Below are 23506 nucleotides of genomic sequence, written 5' to 3'. Positions count from 1 at the left end.
GGGGAAGGTGTAAACGCCACCCAGCTGTCGGCAGCAGGGGGAGAGTTGTCTGTGGCAGCGGGCTCCGGAGAAAGAGGGATTTCTCTTCACTTCGACAAGGAAGACTGTACGTGCAAAAGTCACTTACAGTGTCAACTTGAGCTGGTCTCACCCTGGGAGCACTGCTTAAATGACTACACTAAAACGGACTTAGCCCATTGTGTTCTGAATACTGTAAAATTTCAAACAAATGTATTTTCAAAAATAATGAGCTTCCAACATTTAGGAAATGCTAGATTATATAAGTAGCACACTTAATACGTTTAAGACTATAAATGATGGTTCTGATACATGTTGACTTTTAAAAATGGTTTGAAATAGAGTTGTTGGGAATTGACACTCACAATTCAGTGTGATCTCCTTGGCCTCTCTGAACAGAGCAGCCTCTGCTGGCCCCCGGCCTGCCATGGACTTCACCTCCCACACAGGGACCAAAGCCCTGAGCTAGGCCAGCAGGGGCCTTGGCTCCTCCCACCCTCCTCCCAACCCAGAACCAGCCAAACCACAGGCTTAGTGGACTCTCTAGGCATCACCTAATTTTTTTTAGTTGATCAACTGGCCTAAGAACACGGACCTTTTTAAAGCTATAAACACAATTATGGTTTTTAAAACTTCTTCAAAGGAATAAGCACAAGATCACCTTTCTCAGGCTGATGTCCACAGAACGCCCATGCACAGTGTAGAAAAAAAGGGACATAAATAAGTTTAGGGGAACTGCATTAGGCAAAGGTAACAGGTTTCTTTTCCACAAAGATCCTCAGAACCGTCACCATGCAGACTCGCAGCATGATCTCAAGGAAGGGAGGGACAGCTGACAGTGCTTTCCCAACAGATTCGGCCACGGGTCTTGGGACACAGGAACAACATCCCTTGGAATGCAGTTTGGGGAAAGGCTGAACTAAACTAAAATATGACCATTTAAAATCATTTGTAAGGCCTATACCTTCCATTTATAGAACAGTCTCGAAATGACAAAATTAGGATGGAGAGGAGCCAGTGGTGGCCAGGGCTTAGGGTGTGACTACCAAGGGGCAGGATGAGGGAGAGTCTTTGGGGTGCTGGGGCAGTTCTGTATCCTGACTGTGGTGGTGGTTACACGAATCTACGCAAGCGATAAAATTACATAGAACTATACACACCAAAAACCCCAAAAAAGTACATGTACAATGGGTCAGCTCTGAGTAAGCCTCTGGTTGAGTGCTGCACCTGGCTCTGAGCACATTGTTACGGTGACGTACGCTGCTCTCACTGGGGGAGCAGGGGAAGTATACACGGGCACTCTCTAAACTATTTTTGCAATTTCCATGAGAGTCTGAAGTTATTTCAAAATAAAAAGTTTTTAAAACATTTTAATTGCTTACAAGCATACAAAATATTGAAAGATACGCTAACCATGAAAGATGGCTCCAAGTGTTCAAAAGACCTGTATTTCGAAATGAAACCTTTCCATTTTAACAGTCTGATGGCTGCCTTATGTCTAGAAATACTTGTCAGCGGCGACAACGAAGAAGGAAGCGCAGAGGTGACCTGGCCTTGGGGGCTCTGGCCCAGTGCCTCCACTTGCTCTGTGTATACGTGTATATACCTGTTTGTCCAAGAACCCTTTACCTTCTGGGTCGGCCAAGTCCCATATCTGCAGAAACACAAAAATGCTTGTGAGGGTGACCGTCAATCATTACCCATTTATTCACAACACAGGAGCCGCCATTGCTGCATGTGGGCCTTACAGGTAGTCCAGAGAGGCCCCAAACTCGGAGCAGGTGAATGACCCACACCCCTCCCTCCCCCCGAGGGCAGACAGCTGGTCAGTAGCAGACCCCCAAGAACAGCCAGGTCCACTCAGCTCCAAAGCCAACATAAATCCATAAGCTGTCAAGACCCCAAAAGCACTCAGGCCTCTTGTCTGCTACCTAAGCAGCAGGTGGCAATTGCCATCAGAGCATTCGGATCCACCAGTTACAGCCCTGAGAGGCTCGCAGTGGCCATCCCATTCCCCAAGAGGAGTGTAGACCCCACAAAGAGGGGTCTGCACAGGCTGGCCTTCATCTGTCAGTGGAGCCCTGAGGGTGGCCGCTAAAGAGAAATCACTACCGCTCATCACATACCTTCCCAAGGATAATGTCTGAGAGCCCAGACTTCTTTAGAAACAGCGCAGCTTCACTCGCCCCAACTCGTCCTGTGTATGCTGGGTCTACCTGGAATGGGAGCAACATTTGAGATGAGGTTCAACAGATGGGGCAGCAGGTAAAGCATCACACTGACTGTTGGCCGATAATTCAGAGAACAGGAAGGGATCGAAGGCCCCGGTGGGCTTCAATTCAGGATTGCGCTTTCCAGTCACTCGCCTTCTAGTTCAATCCAGAACGACACCAGTGAAACTTACCTGCTTGTAGTAAGATTCATATAATGGATTTCCAGTGGGAATCTGTAAACAAAACCACAGATACTGGTCAAAAATGGACACATCCCTCTCTAAAACAAGTGTCGTCCTCTCAGTTTTGTCATTACCAAAGTACACAATAGTGAAAATCAAAATGTATGCACTTTAAATGTCCTCTATACACAGACTGTAGTTTATTTTCAGACACAGATGTCACACTTACTCGATTTAGAAAAAGAAATTGCTAAAGCTCTTTAATAAGTCCCAATTCCAGCACAAACAACACGGTCATTCAGGAAGGAGCAGCAGCCCAGAGTCGATTTCCATTTGCTGAACGATGGGATTTCAATGTGTCCAGGAACTCAGAGTGAAAAGAAACCCCTATCCTTTGAGATAGGTCTCTGGCTCCGGAATCAGAGCAGGAGTTTCTGCTCGTCATCATGAATCACCAGACATGCAAGCTTCAGACCGGTTTCCCTGCCCCTGGTCTCATCCCCACCCATCCTGTCCTACACCAGCCCCCCAGGGACTGTGCAAAAATGCACACTGACCTGCCCCTACTGGGAGAGAGCTCGACAGAGATCACTTTCACCATGGGAGGCAGGAAGTTCAAAGTCCTCAGCCCAGCACAGAAGAAACTCCACATTCTGACCATCAGATCCCTAAGACATGGCTGTTCAAAGAAGGTAAGCACCTCGTCTAGGTCACGTGGCCAGGCGAGGCCACACCTGGATTCAGTCTGGTTGGCGACTGAGGGCTGACACTTCCCACAGTGTCCATGGCCTTCTTCCTGCCGTCCCCCAGTCGGGGGCGGGGTAGCCGGGGGAGGTGGGAATTAAGCTGCTACTAAGATTTTGGCTAGAAAGAATTACACATGTTGGTGTTTTACTGTGGGAAGGGAAAAAAGCAGTCCGCAAACCTGCTGTTGATTTAGTGAGCAAAGAAAAGTGAAGACAACACAATTAAGCTTAATCGTATAGAAGAACAGGTATGTAAACAACTAAAGAGAAAAAAGCCAGGAAAGAGGAGTGCTGGATGAGAGGTGGGATCAGTGTTTATTTTCAAAGTCTCTGAATGCTTCATTCGATTTTTCATAATGAATAAGACCAGGGGGAGGTGAGTTTTGTCCAGTCACAATCACTGGATTTGAACCAGCCCAACACTTGCATCTTGCTGTGCTGTTAAGAGTCATTTCAGGTTAAAAATAATGCCCGATTACAGTCAGCTTCTCTGGGGGATGCCAATACCTGCGAATGTGCAAAGAAGCGAAAGTGCCAAGAACAACACCAAGACAATAAAAATAGAAGGAAAAGGGCATCGAGACCCAAAAGGGGAGAGAGGAAAGCCAAAACATAAAGAAAAAGAAGAAAGAGGGCCGGCCCCGTGGCTTAGTGGTTAAGTGCGCGCGCTCCGATGCTGGCGGCCCAGGTTCGGATCCCGGGCGCTCACCCACACGCCGCTTCTCCAGCCATGCTGAGGCCGTGTCCCACATACAGCAACTGGAAGGATGTGCAGCTATGACATACAACTATCTACTGGGGCTTTGGGGGGAAAAATAAATAAATAAATAAAATCTTTAAAAAAAAAAAAAAGAAGAAAGAAAGGGGGAAATCCCGAAAAGGCAGAAAAAACTAAACAATGTGAAAAGCAAGAAAGGTTGGAGGGCAAGGAGCGCTGGCCCAAGAGAGGAAAGAGCCGGCCCCAGTGAGAAGCAGAGAGACGCAGGTGCACAGCATGGCAGCGCCCCGGCCGGCTGCCCTCCTCGCCAACAATACCACTGCAGGAGGCTGTCACCCTCAGCTTCTCATGACCTCAGATGGCAGTGTCCACCATCATACCCTGTGTGGCCTCTGAGGCTTAAAGCTCCGCAGGCTTTCAAAGCACATCCCCGGGAGGTGTAAGGCCGAGAGAGGAAGCAAAGTCACATAGGCTGTTTGTCATCTGCCAGTCAAGGTGACAGCGCCCAGGTCCAGGCAGCACATCACGTGCCACTGGCTCAGAGAAGTGGAATGCACAGACCCCAGGGTCCCCCACTATGACGATAAAAGTCCCATTCCTGCCAACAATCAGTGCATTTCCAGTAGGCTTTCTTTTAAGATCTCATGGTAAGCCAAGTGAGAGGTTTCCAAGATTTCAGTGACAAAAGAGTTATGATATTTGGGGCATACAGGGTTAACAACCATCTCTAACTTTCCAAATGCTTCTGAGCTACAAGATCCACAATCAAGAGAAACAACACCCTGAATAGTCTGGAAAAGGCTCTGAAGCACCAGACCTAAAGCTCCAACTGTCTGTGCTAAGGGCTCATCCCACAGACAGCTTAGGGCCAGGTGTTGATCCCAAATGATCTACAACTGACAGAAAATCAGAGAGTATGCCTCAACCACTCCTCTCTAACTATGGGAATCACGTTGCGTAAGCTGGGACAATGACAGCAGGTAGAGGTTTTGATTTAATTACACAGACTTCAGGTACTGCGAAAGCAGAAGAGGGAAAACACCAGCCTCTAATGGCCACATCCTCTTACCACACTGCACCCTCCCGGGGACGGTGGAGTCACATCTGCAAGCTGCCCGAGATGCCACTGCAACAGAGCTGAAGATGCACGCTGCTAACGCCACGAATCCCCCAGTGACGGGCAGTCTGTGGGGCCGGCCCCCATGCAGAGACCTCGGTAACAACCAGCACACCAGTGCAGGCAGTGGCTCCCAGAGGGCGTGTCACGGCTGCTGGGACAGAGCCCTTTGCATGCTGAGAACAGGCACCAGAGCTGCCTACCCACGTCTGACCCCAAATTGAGCCCGGGGCCAAAGCAGAAAGGGAACGGGCCAGGGGACAAAGGTTTCAGTGTAACAGGGCTGCAGAAGGCTTGGCAATGGCTTCAAGAAGGGAAGCAAGGGGGCTGGCCCTGCGACATAGTGGTTAAGTCCGGCACGCTCCACTTGGGTGGCCCGGGTTTGCGGGTTTGGATCCCGGGCGTAGACCTACCACTCATCAGCCACGCTGCAGCGGCGACCCACATACGAAATAGAGGAAGACTGCCACAGACCTTAGCTCAGGCCTAATATTCCTTAAGCAAAAAAAAAAAAAAAGAGAGAGAGAAAGATTGGCAACAGATGTTAGCTCAGGGTGAATCTTTCTCACCAAAAAAAGAGAACGGAAGCAAGACAGACCCAGCCAGGATGCACCCTCCATCACCAGCCCACAGCGCTAAGATGCCATCTTCAACTCCACAGAGTCTGATTTATGGATGAGGTTCAATATAACTTTCACTTCTACCTTTCAGTTGCTCATCGTGTCTTAAAGTACTAAGAGAGAGAACATGGAAAGTTCCTGTGGCCTCTTCACTCTGCCCTCCAGCCCAGACACAACTTCCAAGTGGGGCGACAGGGAGGGGAAGCATGTCAGAGAACAATTTCACGTCCCTCTGTTGAAAGGGCTTCAAAACATCACAGTTTGTGTGAGCGCATGCGATTTTAACACTGGAGAAAACCAGCTTGACGTGAGGAATACAGCAGAACTACTTTGGAGGGGAGACCCTCTGAGGATCGGGGTTGTAGACACTCCGAATCCTCCCAGGATTGAGTCCACCCAGCTCTGATGCCTACATTTGTCCACAGGCAGGACTCCTCCTAACACTTATGCCTGGAGGCAGCAGAATTCTCATCTGACGGAAGTATGCTCTTTCACGCAAAACACAGCAAAATCGCTGGCTTTGTTTGCCTTAAAACGACATAAGCAAATTCGTTTTCATTTTAAAACTTTTAGAAGAGTATCTATAGCTCCTTGTTCTGATAAATGATGGATCACACTTAGTGAGCACTGTTTTCATCCAGCACCTCATTTAATCCTCCCAACAATGCCATGAGGCAGGTAATAGTGTTAGCCCCAACTTACAAGCAGGGAGACCGAGGTTACCTTGCCCAGGGTCACAGAGTGAGTGACAGCCAGAGGAGCATCCAGGCCGTGTGGCCCTAACCTACTTTGCATGCTGCAAAAACAGCTCAGGCTTGGCAGAGCCAGGCACTGGGCCACAGCATGGCCTCCCACGCACTCTTGCCTGGGAAGATGCACATACGTGATTATGTGATGATGCATTTTATCCAACAGAAGAGGTGAAAGTGCAAGACTCGACTTGAGCATAAAAAATGACTTGCAAACCAGCACAGCCTGCCATTTCCCCAGGAACACTGAGACCCCATAATGGCTGTTTTTTTCAACACTGGTGCCAAGTCCTGCTGGAAGTTAGTCACGTAACACCACAAGACATCCCGGTCTGAGTTCCTACTTGGAAAACCAGATGCTAATACAAAAACAGGGCCTGGAGAAGTGCTGGCTGGATAATCCTTGTATTTTTGCCTTCCACTTAGAGTTAGTCCCCCTTACTGCTTGCACAATCCTATCTCAGCTGTGTGCACAGCCACATTCTGCAGCTGAGGAAACTAGGACGTAACTCAGCAGCGCTCCAAGAGCGTCAGGAAACACTGGGCATCCCTCACCCCCCCCGGAACTGACAGCTCTCTCCAATTGCCCCATCAGAGGTTTCTAAACCAGAGCTATGGTAAACACTGCCGGGAGAGGGAGAACCTGGATGTGAGCAAGAGCTTCTACAAACCACAAGGAGAAGACAGATATCCCAATGAAAAAATGAGCAAACAATGAGAAAAAGGCGACTCAGAAAGAAGAGATGCAGCAAAGTTAGGGGGAATGTTCAATTTATATATTGCAAAATAGAGTGAAATGCCAGCGTTTGCTATCAGGTTGGCAAAGTCAAAGGGAGGTGCTGTGCAGGGTTGGCCAAGGTGGAAACACATGTTGTGGGCCCTGCCAGTGGAAAGATAAACTGACTGGCCTTTCTGGAGGGCAGTGCACCCACACGTGGGAAATGTGTACGCCCCGATATGCAGGTTTAATTGGATTCTTACCAAACTCCAGCTAGATTTTTTTGTAGCTAAAAATAAGATTATTCTAAAACATATATACAAAGGCAAAGGAACTGAAATAGCATAAACCATTTTGAAAAAGAAGAATAAAGTGTGAGGAATCAGTGTCCCTGATTCCAAGGCTTGCTATACAGCTGCAGGAATCAAGATGGTGTGGCAGTGATGGAGGCATGGACATGCAGAACCATGGGACAGAACAGAGAACCCAGGAACGGACCTAACCAGACGTGCCCAACAGCTTCTGACAACAGTGCAAAAGCCACTCAGGAAGAAAGAGGCTGCTCCACGAATGGTGCTGGACAACTGGACAACCAGAGGAAGAAAATGAGCCTTGATGTAAAGTCTCACTTTATACAAAAATTAACTCCAAATGGATCACCTACTTAAACGTAAAACTTGAAAACATTTAGGAGAAAATATTCAGGATCGAGGGCTGGGCAAAGAGTTCTTAGACTTGACACTAAAAGCCTGATTCATAAAAGGAAAAAATCGATAAATTAGACCTCATCAAAATTAAAAATGTTTACTCTGTGAAACATCCTGATAAGAGGATGCAAAGACAAGCAACAGACTGGAAGCAAATATTTGCAAACCACATATCCAAGAGAGGACTGGTATCTGGAACCTACAAAGAACTCCACAGCAAAAAAGCAAACAATCCAACAAGAACATGGGCAAAAGACAGGAAGGGATATTTCACCCAAGAGGATCTACAGATGGCAAATAAGCCCATGAAAAGATGGTCAGCATATCATTAGCCCTTAGGTAAATGCAAATTAAAACCACAGTGAGGTGCCACTACACACCTAACAGAATAAATAGTGACGCGTGTCAGCATGCAGAAAAACGTGATCACTCTTACACTGCTGGTGGGAATGTACAAAGGTACAGCTACTCTGGAAAACAGCTTGGCAGTTTCTTCAAAAAATCTAAACTTGCAACTATCACATGACCCAGCAACTGTCCTGGACATTCATCCAGAGAAATGAAGACTTAGGTTCACATAACATGCTGTACTCAAATGTTTACAGCAACTTCATTCATTATTGCCCCAAACTGGAAACACCTCGGAGGTCCTTCAGTGGGTGGAAGGTTACATGAACTAGTGGTCCCGCTGCCCCCATGGAATACTACTCAGCAATGAAAAGGAATGAACTACTGATACATACAACAGTTTGGAAGAATCTCCAGAGGATTATACTGAGTGAAAAAAGGCCAATCTCCAGAGGTTACATACTATATGATTCCATTATACAACATTATTAAAAGGCTGCAATGACAGAAATCAACAGAGTAGTGCCTGCCAGACAAAGGCATGGGATGAGAGGAAGTGGGAGAGGCTATAACAGGGCAGCAGGAGGGGCCCTGTGGGGATGGAACTGTGCTGCATCTGACTGTCCGTGTTTGGGCTGTGATGGTGTGCCAGAGATTTTCAAAATGTTACCAATGGAGGAAAGAGGCTAAAGAATACACAGGATCTCTCTGCATTATTTTTTTTTACAACTGCATGTGAATCTACAATTATCTGAAAATTTAAAAATTAAAAAAAAAAAGACTTAGGAGGCCTCACAACCAAATGCAAGGTGACATTTTTAGACAATCAGGGAAATTTGAATATGGACTGGGTATTGGATAATACTAAGGAATTATTATAATTGTGTAAGGTGTGATATGCCATTGTGGTTATATAAAGAAAAATGGCCTTAACTGTTAGAGATGCATATTGAAATACAATTTCTCAGATTAAAAAAAAACAAAAATGCATATGGGGAGGGCAAAGGATGGTAGACAGGTGCAAAGAGATTTGGAAAACGCTGGCATCTGTTGTAAACGGGTGGTGGGTACAGAGGAGTTCATTAAACTCTTCCCTCTCCTTTCAGTGTGCTTAAAATGTTACATAATTAAAGACCAACATCTGATGTGTTTCTGCTCTGGCCAGGATCCCAAAGATCAAGTGGCTTCAGGTTTAAGTGTGACAAACAAAGAGGAGCTTTATCACGCGCAGGATCATGGTTTTGTCAAACAATAAAAACAAGCATTTCTTGAACACATGCACACATGCGCACATTTCCCCCACATACACACACGTGTGCCTTCCCACACACACACGTGTATGTGCCTTCCCACTACTGTAAGGGCTCCTGCTGAGAGTCTACCCTGAAGAAGTAACCAGATATGCACGAGGCGGTAAGGGCAAGAGGGTTCCATCGGTTCACCCAGCTGGAGGGTGGGGACTGCAGGTGACAGCAAAGGGTTGAAAACCATCCAGGACTGGTTAAGCCAATAATAAACTGCTGTGTCTCCAAGGGACAGAAAACCACAGAGCAGTGAAAATGGTACAGGCAGAGCGTTTACAAGCGGGGTACGATCGTCAAGTATTTGCTGAGCGAAAAGGGAAGGCCCAAACCAGCACGCAGTTATGGCCTGCCTGGAAGCATGCGGCGATCAGATCCACATGGACCTAAACCTGGCAGAAAGGACACCACAGGCAACGGTGATTCCTACCGGTGAACTGGTTGCCTCCTTGCGGCTTTCTGAGTTCTCCAGCGTTCTACATTAGCACACACTGCTTTGTAAATAGGACAGGCAAGGAGAAGAGAGAAGTGCAAGGAGAAGAAGGATCTGAAGGAAGACACACAGTTCTCTCCGAGGACCCGAATGACCGCCATGATGAGGGGCCAGCTGAAGAGGACATGCCTGCCATTCAGGCACAGGACGCGGGGGCCTCTGTCCGACCCACACAGAACTCAAGGCCTGCAGTGGGGACATGACACAGTGGGGTAAAGCCTGCAGTCCTCACCTACAAGGAGAACCAAGGAGCAAGAGAACCACCCCTGAAAGGTTAGACACACAATGAGAGTCAAGGTGAATAATACAGCTGCAGCGCGTTCAGGGCAAGGAGCCGTGAGGTGGGGCTGGAAAGGTCGGGAAAGGGACAGGAATCAAGGTGTGACAGTTCCAACACTCCTGGGAGACCATCGCTCTGAGCCCCATCTACCAGAAACAGAAGTGAGAGAGAAACAAAGGTCACTCGAGGGTCGGCCCGGTGGCAAAGCAGTTAGGTGAGTGCGCTCCGCTTCAGAGGCCCAGGGTTTGAAGGTTCGGATCCCAGGCACGCACCGCCGCACCACTTCTCAAACCATGCTGTGGCGGTATCCCATATAAAGTAGAGGAAGATGGGCACGGAAGTTAGCCCAGGGCCAATCTTCCTCACAAAAAAAAAAGGGGGGGGTCACTCAAGGCAGCCTTCGCATCCGGACACACCACCCTATGCAGGATGCAGGACCTATGCCAAGCCTGCAACTTACACAGAGGTAAACAGCACCACCAGACAGATGTGGACTCGAGTCCTATTCTACCACTGGAACGCTGTGCAACCCACCTGGGGAGGGTGAGCAGCCTCTGCGTGCCTCAGTTTCTTCATTTGGAAAACGAGGATGAACATCCCCACTACCAGAGACTGGCACAGAGTCAGTGCTCACCAAATGCTGGCCGCTTTAGAGTTCTGTTCTCTCCCTCCTCGCTCTCCTTCCACCAGCTCCACATGAAAATGTGTCCTGTCCCCAGAAATGCCCTCCATCCCAGTATCACCTCAAGCTACTGACCTCCCCCATCTTTCACAGAAAACTCCCTAAAAAGATGGTCCGCCCTTGGACTCGCCAGTTCTTACCTCCTGGACTTGTGAACTCACTCATTCACTCATTCGACACACACACGTGGAGCTCATACTACGAGGAGGCATGGAGGACACAGAAGTGTGTGGGACAGTGCTCTGGGCTCAAGAAGGGGAGAGGGGCAGGCAAAGGGAGCCGTAATTACAGCACAGGGTGCCAGGAGATATGACAGCGGAAGGCCCAGCTGGGGCCTCCAGAGCCTCAGCAAGGGGTGAGGGACGGGCAAAGCAGGCTCCTGCTCCTGGGGCAGAAAGGACGGGCGGGGGGTCGGGGTCCTCCAGCACAGCTTCAGGCAGGGCGGATGTGGGGAGATGACAGGGCCTGCGCACACCTTGCTGAGAAGCCAGGAATGTGATCTAGAAGGCGACCTGAGCAGACATGCAGGTGAGAAGGTGAACTGAATATGCACTCAGCTACGCGGAGGGGGTGACAGAAGGCAGGCTGGAAGGAAGCCATCAGGGAGAGACTGCCACAGTCCTCCAGGAGGACGAGGCCCAAGGAAGGCAGCCACTCACTGTGCAGATACATGGAGTGGGGGCCATTCACCTAGGTATGTCTCTCTGGGACATCCCTATGGGACATCGAGGTGGAAATCTCACTTCCATTCAAGCAGTAGCTACCAAGTGCCTGCCTGGTTCCAGGCACTGGCCTTGGTGGGGGTGCAGCGGTGAATAAGGGGACCCCCCCCCCCAGCCTCACAGAGCTCCTGGTCTGGAGGAGAATGTCATTAGACATGACAAGACACAGAGGGCTGGCAAGTACTGTCAGGAAAAGATAGGACAGAGGGCTACTCTGCAGCCCTAAGACATACCTGTGAGGGCAGGGAGACAGACACCGCCTGGCTGAGCCTGCCCAAGGAGATAGGAGACAAGGGACCCGCGCTGAAGTGCTAGGGGGAGACAGGCTCGTAGTGGAGATGGAAGGAGGCGCCACTGGAGGGAAAACACCAAGGGAGTGGGGTACTGGAGGGATGGAGAGACAGGCATGTGGGGAGGGGCCTAGGGTCAAGTGCAGCCACAGAGAGGGCAGCTGGGATGGGACTGGAAAGGGCCGGCAACCAGGAGGTCCCCAGGACCTTGCCCAGGCAGCCAGGCCAGAGCAGGGAGTAGATTCCAGCCCCTTCTCCGGAAAATGCTGCTTAAGATCCAAAATGGCCCAGCCTCCTTGCAGCACTGCCTGGACCTCACTCCTCCCTGCGTCTCAGAGAACAGCCCCCACTCCATTCTGTCTTTCCTCCCTCCGTACAAGGGACTAGGCCCTGAGCAAGGCCCTGGAGAGACTCACGGGGGCGATGGCTCAGCAATAAGTGCCTCCTACAGGGCAGGGCACCTACACCTTCCTGAGGGTGCCCACTTCCTACAGCGCTCCCAACTTTCCCCAAGTGTGCCCTGAACCTTCCCGAAATTCCTTTCCTACACCAGCCACCCTGGGGTTCTAATGTCCCTGCCATCTTCTGACCTCTGGCCTAACATTTCGCCATTACTTAACCACGCACACTGTCCAGGACTCAGGGATCCCCAAGCCAGATCAGGTCAGCACCTCTGTGTGTCTCCCGTCCTCCTCCCTGTGGTGGATTGTCAGCCCCGCAGCGCTCACTGCTCTCCCACAGAGCCTGGGGGCCCTCTGGGCAGCAGACACCAAGCTAGCCTCCAGGATTCCACCATGAGCAAAAGGACAGTCCCTGCCACCACAGAGCAGAGCGTCACGGTCTGCTCAGGGAACAACACACAAGGCAGAAGAGCAAACACGCTGGCAGGGGCAGCAGAGGAATGGAGCTCTGTCCTGCCGGAGAGCAGGGAGGGATCTAGGTAGACAGTAGCAAGGGCCAGCCTTCTGACCCCTCCTCACTCCACACACACCTTGGCCCAGACCCAGGCTGAACCTCCCAGCTGGACGCCGCCTTTGCCTGCTTCCTCTCTCCATTCTACTCAGCACACGGTCACTCCCCTGCGTGGAAAGACCCTCCGCGGTTGCCAAGGAGTGTGAAGTCTCAACCTCAGGCCTAGTTCTTGACATGCCCACAGCCATCTCCTGCCCCTGCCAAGCTAATTTCACTCCACACACACACACACACACCCCATACACACATATACACTCACTCACAGCACTCAATCCCCACCTCCCTTCCTGGTCTGATGATGCTCTACTGAACACTGGGTACCTTTCGCCTCTTGTCTTGGCACAAATTATTTCCTATGCCTGGGGGGCTCTGCCTGCTGAAGGCCAGTTACCTTCCGGCCGCAGTGCAAATCCCCTTGCTCTAAGACGCCTCCCAAACTCCCCCCAATTGAAATGTGTCTCTGTCTCCCCACCCCCCAACACTCCCATAGCCCCGAACTTAGAGCAGGGACACTTCTGCAAGTCTCATTTACATAGCAGCTGCTGTAATGATCAGCACCCCCTACATTTTCAATTCCTGTGTGGGGAGGTTTCACATGCATCCCACCTGGGACGATGCTGGGTCCATCAGCAGGCCTTTGTTAAATGTTTGTTCAGGGAGTGGGCAAGATTCAGATGGAGCCTCGGGAGGGAGAGCGTGAGATGCATGCAAAGTGGTCAACACTCGGGTAGACACAGCCCCACCACTCAGCAGCAGAGTGAAGACAAGCTACGATGCCTCCCGGGGCCTCAGTTTCCCTATCTGTAAAGTGGGAATAATACAGTGCCTGCCCTGAGGATTACTGTAAGTACCAAATGAAAATATGCAGGCAAGGCACACTACGACGGGAAGACATCATTACATCTGTTATTATGGTTATTGTTATTATTATTATTACTACTGAGACATCAGAACAGGCTTTATTTACAAAGATCTTAGGGGGTGGGGAGGAAGTCAGGCGAGGCTATTAATCCAGACTGTGTTGCAGGCATCAATCATCGTCCCTACAGCTGGCCACACCAAATGATCCTTGCCAGTGATGTGATATCTCACTGGGCGTTGGACACATAGTAGCACATATCCTACTCACTCTCTCTCAACTAGGCAGCTGAGCTGCGCCAACAGCTTGCACAGAGCAGTCTTACTAGTTTTCGTCTCAGTGGTTATTTTTTTAAAACGTACAATTTCACACATAGTAGGTTAAGTACATACTACAAAAACCCACTTATGTGGTTGTGAATTAAAGGATACTTTCTAGTGGCTAAAAGGCAATTAAAAAAAATTAAATCCACAAAGTTGAATGCCAACACAAAGGGCTTGGCCTAAAAAGAAATGCTGATTCCCTGGCCTGGTGTGTGAGTGAGCCAAACAGCAGCACGGACTCGCACCACGGCCACCAATAGGCTTGCCCGGCCCACTCAGGACCCGTGGGGTCAGCTCAGCCCTCCAGGTGCTCTTCCCCAGGGAGAACATGTCCAAAACGGATGGAGGGACACGCCTCGGGCACAGAGGCCGTTCTAAGGGAGAGACGTTTGCAGTAGCACATCCCTAGGTCTACCAGGTTCTGGGCCCTCCACCCACAAACAGTGCCCATTCTCGGCGGGGGGGCGGGGCATTTAGAGGGCTAGCCTGCCCCCAAACTTGACAGTCCTGCTTAAACAGTCTCCATGGGAGGAGACTCGTTTGTCAACAGTTTTTTTCCTGTTTAATCTTTCCCCTTTTACAAATAATCTGAAAGAACAGCGTTTTCTCTTTCCACTGGAAATGTAAAACTGAAAAGCACATCCTGTGTGGACTAACAAAAGCCAATTTTCTATGGATGGACAGGCGCGCCTGCGACTGTCACTAGCACATCAGAGAACCCTTCCCAAGCCCTCCCAGAGCAGAAGTGAAGAGGGAGCGGACGCCCCGGGGAGGGGGGCCTGGCCATGATGGCACTGGCCCTGGGGCGCACTGACTCCCGTCACCAGAGGAGCGGGTGCCTGTTTCCTCACCCAAGAGACAAAATGTTCCCGCCATCCAAGGAAGCTCGAGAGGCCGAGCACGCTCCTGGCTGCTATACGGAGCACGCAGCCTCAGTCCACGACGGTTACCACTTGCCTGCTTCAGGGGCTGGGGACACAGCTGCTCCCGGGAGAGTGTGGTGTCCACAAGAGAGAATGTGGCTTTGGGGCTGTGGTCCAAGGCAGGCGCCCACCTCCCCGGGGGCCCTGAAAGCAGTGGTTTTCCCTCTCTCCTTCTCAGTTTCCTTCTTCAGAAACGAGCACAGGGACGACAACAATGCTGCCTCCCTGACAGGAGTCAATGCTGAACCAGTGCGAAGTGGGTGTCCAACCACACTCCCTTACTTCCTGGCCAAACCTGCACCCCAAATCTCTCCAACACCGTTCTAGGAGACCCTGGGTTACTAGAGTCAGGGAAGGGCTGACTGGGCAGAGAACAGGAGAGGAAGCTGGTCAGAGGGTGGAGGAGGGCGTCCTGAAAGGCTACAAACGTCTGCTTCCTCCAGTCCTGCTAGAACAGAGGAGGGAAAAGAAAAAGGGAGATGCAGGGCCCCTCCTCCTCCTCTCCCTATTTCCAGCCCAGTGGAGGTGATTAATCCACCTCTGCGGGCTGAAGGCATCTGCCAGCCTGTGTCCTAATTATCAGTGTGCCCAGCTGCAGCTGAGCCCATCGGAAGGGCAGGGACTCAGTTTTATTCACCTTGGTGCCAAGCCAGCACGTGGTAGGTGCTCAGCAAACAGAACCTGGTGGCATCCCCAGGAGCTGGGCTGCTTCTCAACTGCACCTAAATGTGGGGATCTCGCAGGGCCTGGAGGGCCTCTTATAAGGTGGTGGGTCTTGTCTCAACCCATTCAGCCGCCCATACCTGGCACCACCCACACCTGGTGCCCGGGAAGGCTTTTCTCGTCCTGCTGATCAGAAACGTAAATGGTAAATCAATTCTGCTATGAAGAACACAACAATCCCACTCAGGAGGCAGAGCTGGACGGAAATCTGAGGAAATGGCTGTTTGTAGTCATCTGTAACCTCTACTTCCCTCCAACTGCTGTGGCATTAAGAGCTGGGACTACCATGGCTGGCAAAGCACTCTATGCAGGAGCAGCCTTTCGGGATGCCTCTCTGGCCAGCAATCAAGGCCAGCCTAGCTCAGGGCACAGCACAGGTCTCCTTTCTTCCCCCACGTCTGCCATTGGCCACTCTCTGGGCAAGCAGACACTCTGTCAGTCCCTTTTGTCTCAGGCCTATTTGTAGGCCAGGCACAGACTCCTGTGTCCCATTTACCAAACCACCTTCTTCCCTTCATCCCTAGGTTGCCCTAACTAAAAGAGGGACATGGACCTCAAACTCCCAACCCCAGCCTCACATTTGGCCCTTTGAGTTGGAATTCCAGCTTCTTGGCTTCTGCTCATTCTGCTTTGCCTCTGTCAGAAAGGCCATTCCACTCTCTCTTCCCAGGGTCCCCATGGCCCAGTCCAAATGCCCCTTCTCCTCTATGTAGCCGTCTCCAACACACCCAAGTGGAAGCAAGTCAACTGCCCCTCCTCCAGCCCAGACCACACGTGGCCTGAGCCTCTGCTGTGGCCTGGGCCAAGTCGACCCTCCTTGTGGGCCAGATGCGGCCCACTCATTTCTGCACCAGCCTTGAAGCACAGAGCACCCACTCCAGCAGGGAAGGCTGCTGACCTCTTGTAAAGATGATGAGAGGCCTTTCCATCTCCCCTTCCAATGAGATGAGATTAAAACAATAAAATAAAAATTAAGCAAGTGAGGGGCCGGCCCGGTGGCGCAAGCGGTTGGGTGCGCGCGCTCCGCTGCGGCGGCCCGGGGTTCGCTGGTTCGGATCCCGGGCGCGCACCGACGCACTGCTTTGGCGAGCCATGCTGTGGCGGCGACCCATATAAAGTGGAGGAGGATGGGCACGGATGTTAGCCCACGGCCGTCTTCCTCGGCAAAAAAAGAGGAGGACTGGCAGATGTTAGCACAGGGCTGATCTCCTCACCAAAAAAAAAAAAAAAAATTAAGCAAGTGATCTTCTCTCCACCAGACTCTATAGTATCTAGTGATTAAGTAGCACGACCACTATTTAAAAACAAATGAGGAGATCTCACACTGTTGTAATGCTTGGCAGCTAAAAAAACAAAACAATTTCCAAGGCAGGAAACTACAGTGCAACACAGAGCCCCAGACCTGGCTCAAACAAGCTGTGTCAGTCTGAGCTTGCCAGGTGGGATCTTTCACAAGAAATATAATGCCTCTGGGCCTCAGTTTACCCCTTTATAAAGAGAGGATAAAACTGATCACAGTGATCAGTTGGGAGGATAAACTGAGCAACCCCAAATGCCTTCTCTGTTCAGTCCCGGTGCCTGCATGGTGAGGACTTCACAAACCTCACGTTTCTGACCATGACCCCCTCTGCTTTACAGTTCTCACAGTGCAGATTGCACCGCCATCAGACATATGACATACATATTTTCTCATTTCTTTACGTCTGTACCCCCTCCTTATACTGTCAGTTCCAGGGCACAGGGTTGTCTTCAGAGTCACTGCCACATCCCACTACCCAGACAGTGCCCAGCAAAGAGAAGATGCCCAATACACACTTGCTGAATGAACAGCATGACACCCAAATGGAAGGTACTCTGAGAGCACATCCATCTCTCCATGGGATCTTGACATTTCACAGAAAACAGGTGAGGCACAGAAAACAGGTACAGAGTACTGTTCCCAATTTGCAGTGGGGAAACTGAGGGCACTGAAAGACTATCTTGGGACCCTAACACTGAAAAACAGGCACCCTGAAGGGGCCTCAACTGATGATGGGGCTTAGAGAAATGCTGGGTACCAGTCTTTAGAAAAGAATATGATAATAGGGCTCAGTATTTAAGGAAGACTATTGCCCAGCTTTCCACGTGAATGCTGGCTGCTTGGGTCAGGTCAAGGAGGAAAGCCGGGGAGCAGCCCCTGGACAGAGGCTGATGAGGGGACTCTCACCAGGATGAGGCGCTCGTGTCTGTCTGTTGGCACAGTAACGTGGCACAGCCTGAGGCATCAGAGAGTGGACACGCAGCTGTCCAGTACCATCTGATCCAACAGGCACTGCACTTCCCAGACCAGCCGATGGTGGTTGAGACCCAGGCATGGGAAAGTTGTTTTAAAGTTCGAAACTGGGGCTGGCCCTGTGGCTTAGCGGTTAAGTGCGCGCACTCCGCTGCTGGCGGCTCGGGTTCGGATCCCGGGCGTGCACCGACATACCGCTTCTCCGGCCACGCTGAGGCCGCGTTCCATGTACAGCAACTAGAAGGATGTGCAGCTATGACATACAACTATCTACTGGGGCTTTGGGGGGAAAAATAAATAAATAAAATCTTTAAAAAATAAATAAATAAATAAAGTTCGAAACTGTGGTGAAGGTGGCAAAACTTACATGTTTTTGCTTGAATAGGAGCTACTTAGTCAACAAAAACCAGGAGGATGCAGGTCAATCAGACAGAAAACCAGGGAATTCTGTTTCTTACAGGGTGGGGCCCAATGTTACTCTAAAACCTGGCTCTCTACCACCAACTTATACCACGTCGCCATTAGCATTCTAGTAAGACGGAGAGACTAGCAAACAAGGGACCACAGGACAAACGAGTGTCCCAGGCACTCGGCACTCGTTCCAGACACATTCACTGGGGGCTGCTGTGGGCGGGGTGCCCAGCAGGCCGCCTGCGAGAGTAGGAGGAGCAGGGCTCTGCAGGCAGACAGACGTGGGTTCAACCCCAGCTCCGCGCCCACCAGTTATGGGACTTCGGCAAGTTACTTAATCTCCGTGGGTCTCAGTTTCCCGTTTGCAAAATGGAACTAAAAACCTCCTAGAATGATATGTGGGATGTGTCACCTATTAACAAGAAGATGCACCGGAAGCACAGGAAGCACATGAGACAGGCCTGTGGAGATGAAGGAAGAGGGAACTCTGGCACAGGGCCGACTCGCGTCAATGAGCCCGATGCTTTCCTCCAGCTACCACATGCTTCCTAGGTCCCAGGGGCCACAGAAGGTACTGGAGGGAAAACTCCAGTTCAGACGGGACTGCGAGAAGACACCAAGAGGCCTCTGGGGCACACAGGATGCTCCTGCAGGAGGTCACAGCATGAAGTTTGAGCAACAGAGCCTTGGAGGCGAGGCAGGGCTGGAAAGCATTGGGAAGAGCAAGGGGTTTTTGTGGAGATGGTGGGAGAACAAGCCAGGCTCGGTCAGGTGGAGTGGGAACAGAGGGTGTGAGAATGCCAGGCCAAGCGATGTCAAGCCAGATGTTCTGGGGGAAAGGGGAATGGGAGCTGCTGGAGGTTTCTGGAGCAGCAGGGTGTTTGAGGAGGCGTTTTAGAAGATGAATCCTGAAGTGGTGTAGGATGAACTAGGAGGGAGAGGCTAAGCAGGAAGAGGGACAGCCCCAGCCTGAACTTGTGGGCGCGGTAAAGAGGTGGCCAATTCCAGAGTCCATCAGGCTGGTGAGGGCAAGGGAGAAACACAAGCTGGACTCCAGAAGGGTCTGGGGAGGCGGAGGCAGGTTTAGGGTGCTCTGCAGGGAAACGCCAGAGGCAGGAGAGCACAGAGTAAGGATGCCAAAATCTGGGGGCAGAAGAGAGAGTGGAGGCCTACGGGTGGACTACAGTGACAAGCGTTTCGGGGTTCAAGGAGGACGGGCCCCAAGGACAGGCCAAAGGGGTTAAGGATGGCAAGGTCATCAGTAAGCTACGAGAGCACACGGTACAAGGCGGTAAGGGACATGGGTGTGTTTCCAGGGTGGGCTGCAATTAAGGACCTGTTTTGGCGAGGTGAAGGGCAGCTGTGCAGAGAGGCGGGGAGAAACATAAATCAGCGAGATGCTGATGGAGGGAAAACAGCGCCCCTAGAGAGAGGACTACCAGCTCTTCAAACTGACAAGATTTATATTTAGGGTCAGAAGAGCCGGTATGGGGGAGTACAGAGCAGACCAGGGAAGGCGCTGATGGAACAGCGCAGGCAGTGCTGGGCAGAGGGAGAGCACCCCGCCCTCCGCAGAGCCACAGGCTAATGGCTTCACTCACCTTCCCCTGGCCCTCCTCCTTCCAAGGGGGCCCTACAGCCCAACCAGAAATTATCCTGGGATCATAGCCATGCTTCACCTTAACTATCTGTGAACCCATGGGAGCCCCCAGCTAGCCTGGAAGCGCCTGGTAGGGCTGTGCCTCACACCTGGATCAACAGAACACCTGGTGCAGAGCTTCACTTAAGAACAGGTGTAAAGAGGGCCAGCCCCGTGGCTTAGCAGTTAAGTGCGCTCGCGCTCTGCTGCTGGCGGCCCGGGTTCGGATCCCGGGCACGCACCGACGCACCGCTTCTCCAGCCATGCTGAGGCCGCATCCCACATACAGCAACTAGAAGGATGTGCAGCTGTGACAAACAACTATCTACTGGGGCTTTGGGGGAAAAAAATAAAATTATAAAAAAAAAAAGAACAGGTGTAAAGAAATGTTTACATAATTACCCAGAGGAAGAAAACCTGGCATGCCTTCATTCAACAAACGTATAGGGAAAGAAACAGGAAAAAGCACAGAAGTCAGGGACCTGAACTTGTCAGAGGCCAGAAGATCCAGGCTACCAGTCTCTAACAGCTCCTCATTCAACTTGCTCCCATCCCCACCCCACACAGAGAAGAAAAGCCACCTGTGATGGCACTGGGTGGTGCAAGTCTCTGGTCCCTGCTTCACGGGTTTACCTGACGTCTCCTGGCTGCTGGGCACAGGGTCAGGAGCGCTGAGCCAGAGGCCTGTGCCTGCTCTCATTGGGCGCCCTGGCTAATGTGCAGACAGACAGCAAACAGACCCACAGACATCTGTGGACCGTGACTGGTGCCGAGGGGAAGACACACTGCTATGGGGGAGGGCTACCTATGACACGTGACCAGCAAAGGCCTCTGGGAAGAATGACAGGGAAGAGTGCTTTAGGAAGAAGAAACAGCCAGTGGAGACACCCTAAGGACAGAGAGAGCCTGGACTATGGGAGGAACAGAAAAGCAGCAAGTATGGCTGCAGTGTGGGTGCCAGGGAGAACAGGAGGTGGGAAAGGCTGGCAGGCACCTGACCAGCAGGGCTTCCTAGCAAGGAATGTGGATTTTATTCCAAGAGGTTCTAAGAAGGTCAATCACATGACCTGATTCAGGTTTGCATACCTTACCTGACAGCAGCAATCACTGCCTTCCTCTAAACCTAATCCTTCATCAGTAAAATAAGAATCCTTTTTCCTTGAGCAGATAAGCACCAACATATTAGAAAGCACTTAATAAACTCTAAAGCACTCAATAAACATTATCTATTGTCATCATCAAAGTTCAAATTAGGGCTAGTGTCAAAATTTGATAAATGTAAAAAAGATTCCCCGGGGCCGGCCTGGTGGTGTAGGGGTTAAATTCGCACCATCGGGATCCTGGGTGTGGACCTACACTGCTCATCAAGCCATGCTGAGGCGGCATCCCACATAGAGCAACCAGAAAGATGTACAACTAAGACATACAACTATCTACTGGGGCTTTGGGGAGAAAAAAGGAGGAAGACTGACAAGAGACATTAGCTCAGGGCCAATCTTCCTCAAAAAAAAAAAAAAAAAGATTCCCCAAAAAAACTGGGAGCACTTTCTCATTAAATGAGCCTGAGTTTCACCCCCCACACACACACCCTAAACTGTAGCAACTGGCTATTAACAATAATACCCAACATCTGTAAGGTGCTTAATGGATTACAAAGCACTTTCATATCTGTTACAAGAACTTGTTAATTAATAACTGCTGGTCTTCAATGCTTTCAATTTAGTGACAGTGTTACAAATGGGCAGTTCCCGGCAAGAGTTACCAGGTATGCATGTCTCTTTCCTTGGGTCAGCTGACCAGTCATGTCCACCTGCCTATCAGCTCTCCTAGGGTTTGGCATTCTTACTGCTGTGGGCTCTATTCCCAAATGTCCAAATCTGTTGGACGATTGAATGATGATAATAATTATAGGATCAACGAGTGCTTCCGATGCGCCAGGCACCGTTCTAAGTGTTTTACATGCTTAATCTTCACATTACACCAACATTTTTTATATTCCCTTTTCCAAATGAGGTGACTGAGGCGTGGAGACGATAAGAGCTTCGTCCAAGACACTCAGAAAAGTAAGAGCTGGAGCCAAGATTTGAACACAGGATGATGTGACCCTGTGTCCTCACTCGTAATGTCGACGCTGTGCTACATAATTCTGGCAAAGTGCTTATCATACGGTGCTTGGTACAACACAGCTATTCAGCAATTAAAGGTAGCTGTTATTAGTAGGACACAGGTAGTTTCTAGTTCCCACGAGAGTGTCACCTCCAGGAGAGCAGCGACCTTGTCTGTCTGGGCGGTTGCTGCGCTCCCAGCACCTGGCCCAAAGCATATCTGACGGATGGATAAATGAATGGACTTCCCTCCCAGAGAGCAGGGCTGCCGGCGCACGGCTCTTCTATGCACGTCTGTGTCGCGCCACGAAAACTGCCCCTTAGGAAGAGCATCAGGCGGATCCGAGGACGCAGCAAGACGCCCGGAGACGTGCGGTCCCCTCTTTCACGGTTCAGGGGTGGCGGAAGCGGCTCCCCAGGGAAGGAAGGATGAGTCTGCGATGGCGCTGCAGGCGGGTCCGGGCTCCGGCGGGCTCTGCCCTGCACGCCGGCTGACACCGTCCGCCCCAGCGCCGGGACCGGGATCGGCGGGAGACAAAGACTCGCGGGGCCGCCGCACGGGCAGAGATGCTCGCTTCCCTCGCCCCCCTCGTCCCCCTCCCGGAGGGACCCAACGCGGCCGCGCATCGCCCGGCCTGGGAGCAGCGGTGCCGCAGGGCCCGAGCCCCAGGCCGAGCAGACAGACGCCGCAGCCCCGCCTGGTCGCCGCACGCAGAGGGTCGCTCGGGTGCGGGAGGCCGCGGGCCGCGACAGCCTGTCACCTTCAGGACCGCCCGCCCACTCGCCCGCCCGGATCCGCGGAGGCCCCTCAACGCGACACGCGCCGCCCGACTGGGCCTCCCCGCGCCTCGGCCTCCCCGCGGCGCCCGCCTCGCGCCCCCGCCCGCCCGCCCGCCCGGCCCGTACCTGTTGGGAGAGCGGCAGGAGCGGCGCCGCCATCTTCCCGCGGACTCGGGCTCTGAGCGCCAGGGGACGGGGGCGGGGCCGCGCGTGCGCGCTCGTGCGAGGGGAGGACGGTGCGCGCGCAGCCGGGCCTGGGAGGGGGCGGGGCCGAAGTAGGGCCGCGCACGCGCAGCCGAACCTTGTAGGGCGAGAGGCGAGGGCGGGGCCGCGCGCGCCCTTCCCGGGCAGGGAGGGGGCGGGGCGGGGCGGGGCGGGCGAGGGGCGCTGTCCCCCGGACCCTGCGGAGTGTCTGCCGTGCTTCCCAGCCCCCTGATATCGGGCTCGCTGCCCGAATCGAACATGCTCTGTCGCCCCTCCAGGTCCTTGCCGGTGCCGGGCTCTCTGCTAGGGATGCTGTTCCCGTCCCCGCGCACCTGACAGACGCACTATGGGGAGGCCGTCGTCCACCCTGCAGAGGGTCTGGACCCTCGCC

The 23506-nt window shown here is 51.8% G+C and overlaps 1 protein-coding gene across 12 annotated transcripts in view; it reads right to left on the bottom strand.

The window, feature by feature from the left end:
• Positions 1–23090, bottom strand: part of EPS15L1 (epidermal growth factor receptor pathway substrate 15 like 1) — a 96849-nt gene extending 73759 nt beyond the window's left edge. For all 12 annotated transcript variants that reach the window (XR_015555148.1, XR_015555147.1, XR_015555149.1 and 9 more), the window contains exons 1-4: positions 23038–23090; positions 2423–2464; positions 2145–2234; positions 1625–1672 (exon numbers count right to left, since the gene is read on the bottom strand). Coding sequence is in view for 9 of the 12 variants with exons in the window: in XM_087443652.1 (XP_087299778.1) it covers positions 1625–1672; positions 2145–2234; positions 2423–2464; positions 23038–23070 (213 nt within the window). In the remaining 3 variants the exon portion in view is untranslated. The remainder of the gene's footprint in view (positions 1–1624; positions 1673–2144; positions 2235–2422; positions 2465–23037) is intronic.
• Between the last annotated feature and the right edge of the window lie 416 nt (positions 23091–23506).

The sequence above is a fragment of the Ceratotherium simum genome, chromosome 18 (genome assembly GCF_057802395.1).
Source record: "Ceratotherium simum simum isolate JZ-2026a chromosome 18, ASM5780239v1, whole genome shotgun sequence".
Lineage (NCBI taxonomy): Eukaryota > Metazoa > Chordata > Mammalia > Perissodactyla > Rhinocerotidae > Ceratotherium > Ceratotherium simum.
Note: the sequence above shows the minus strand (reverse complement) of the source record. Positions and strands in the feature narration are given on the sequence as shown.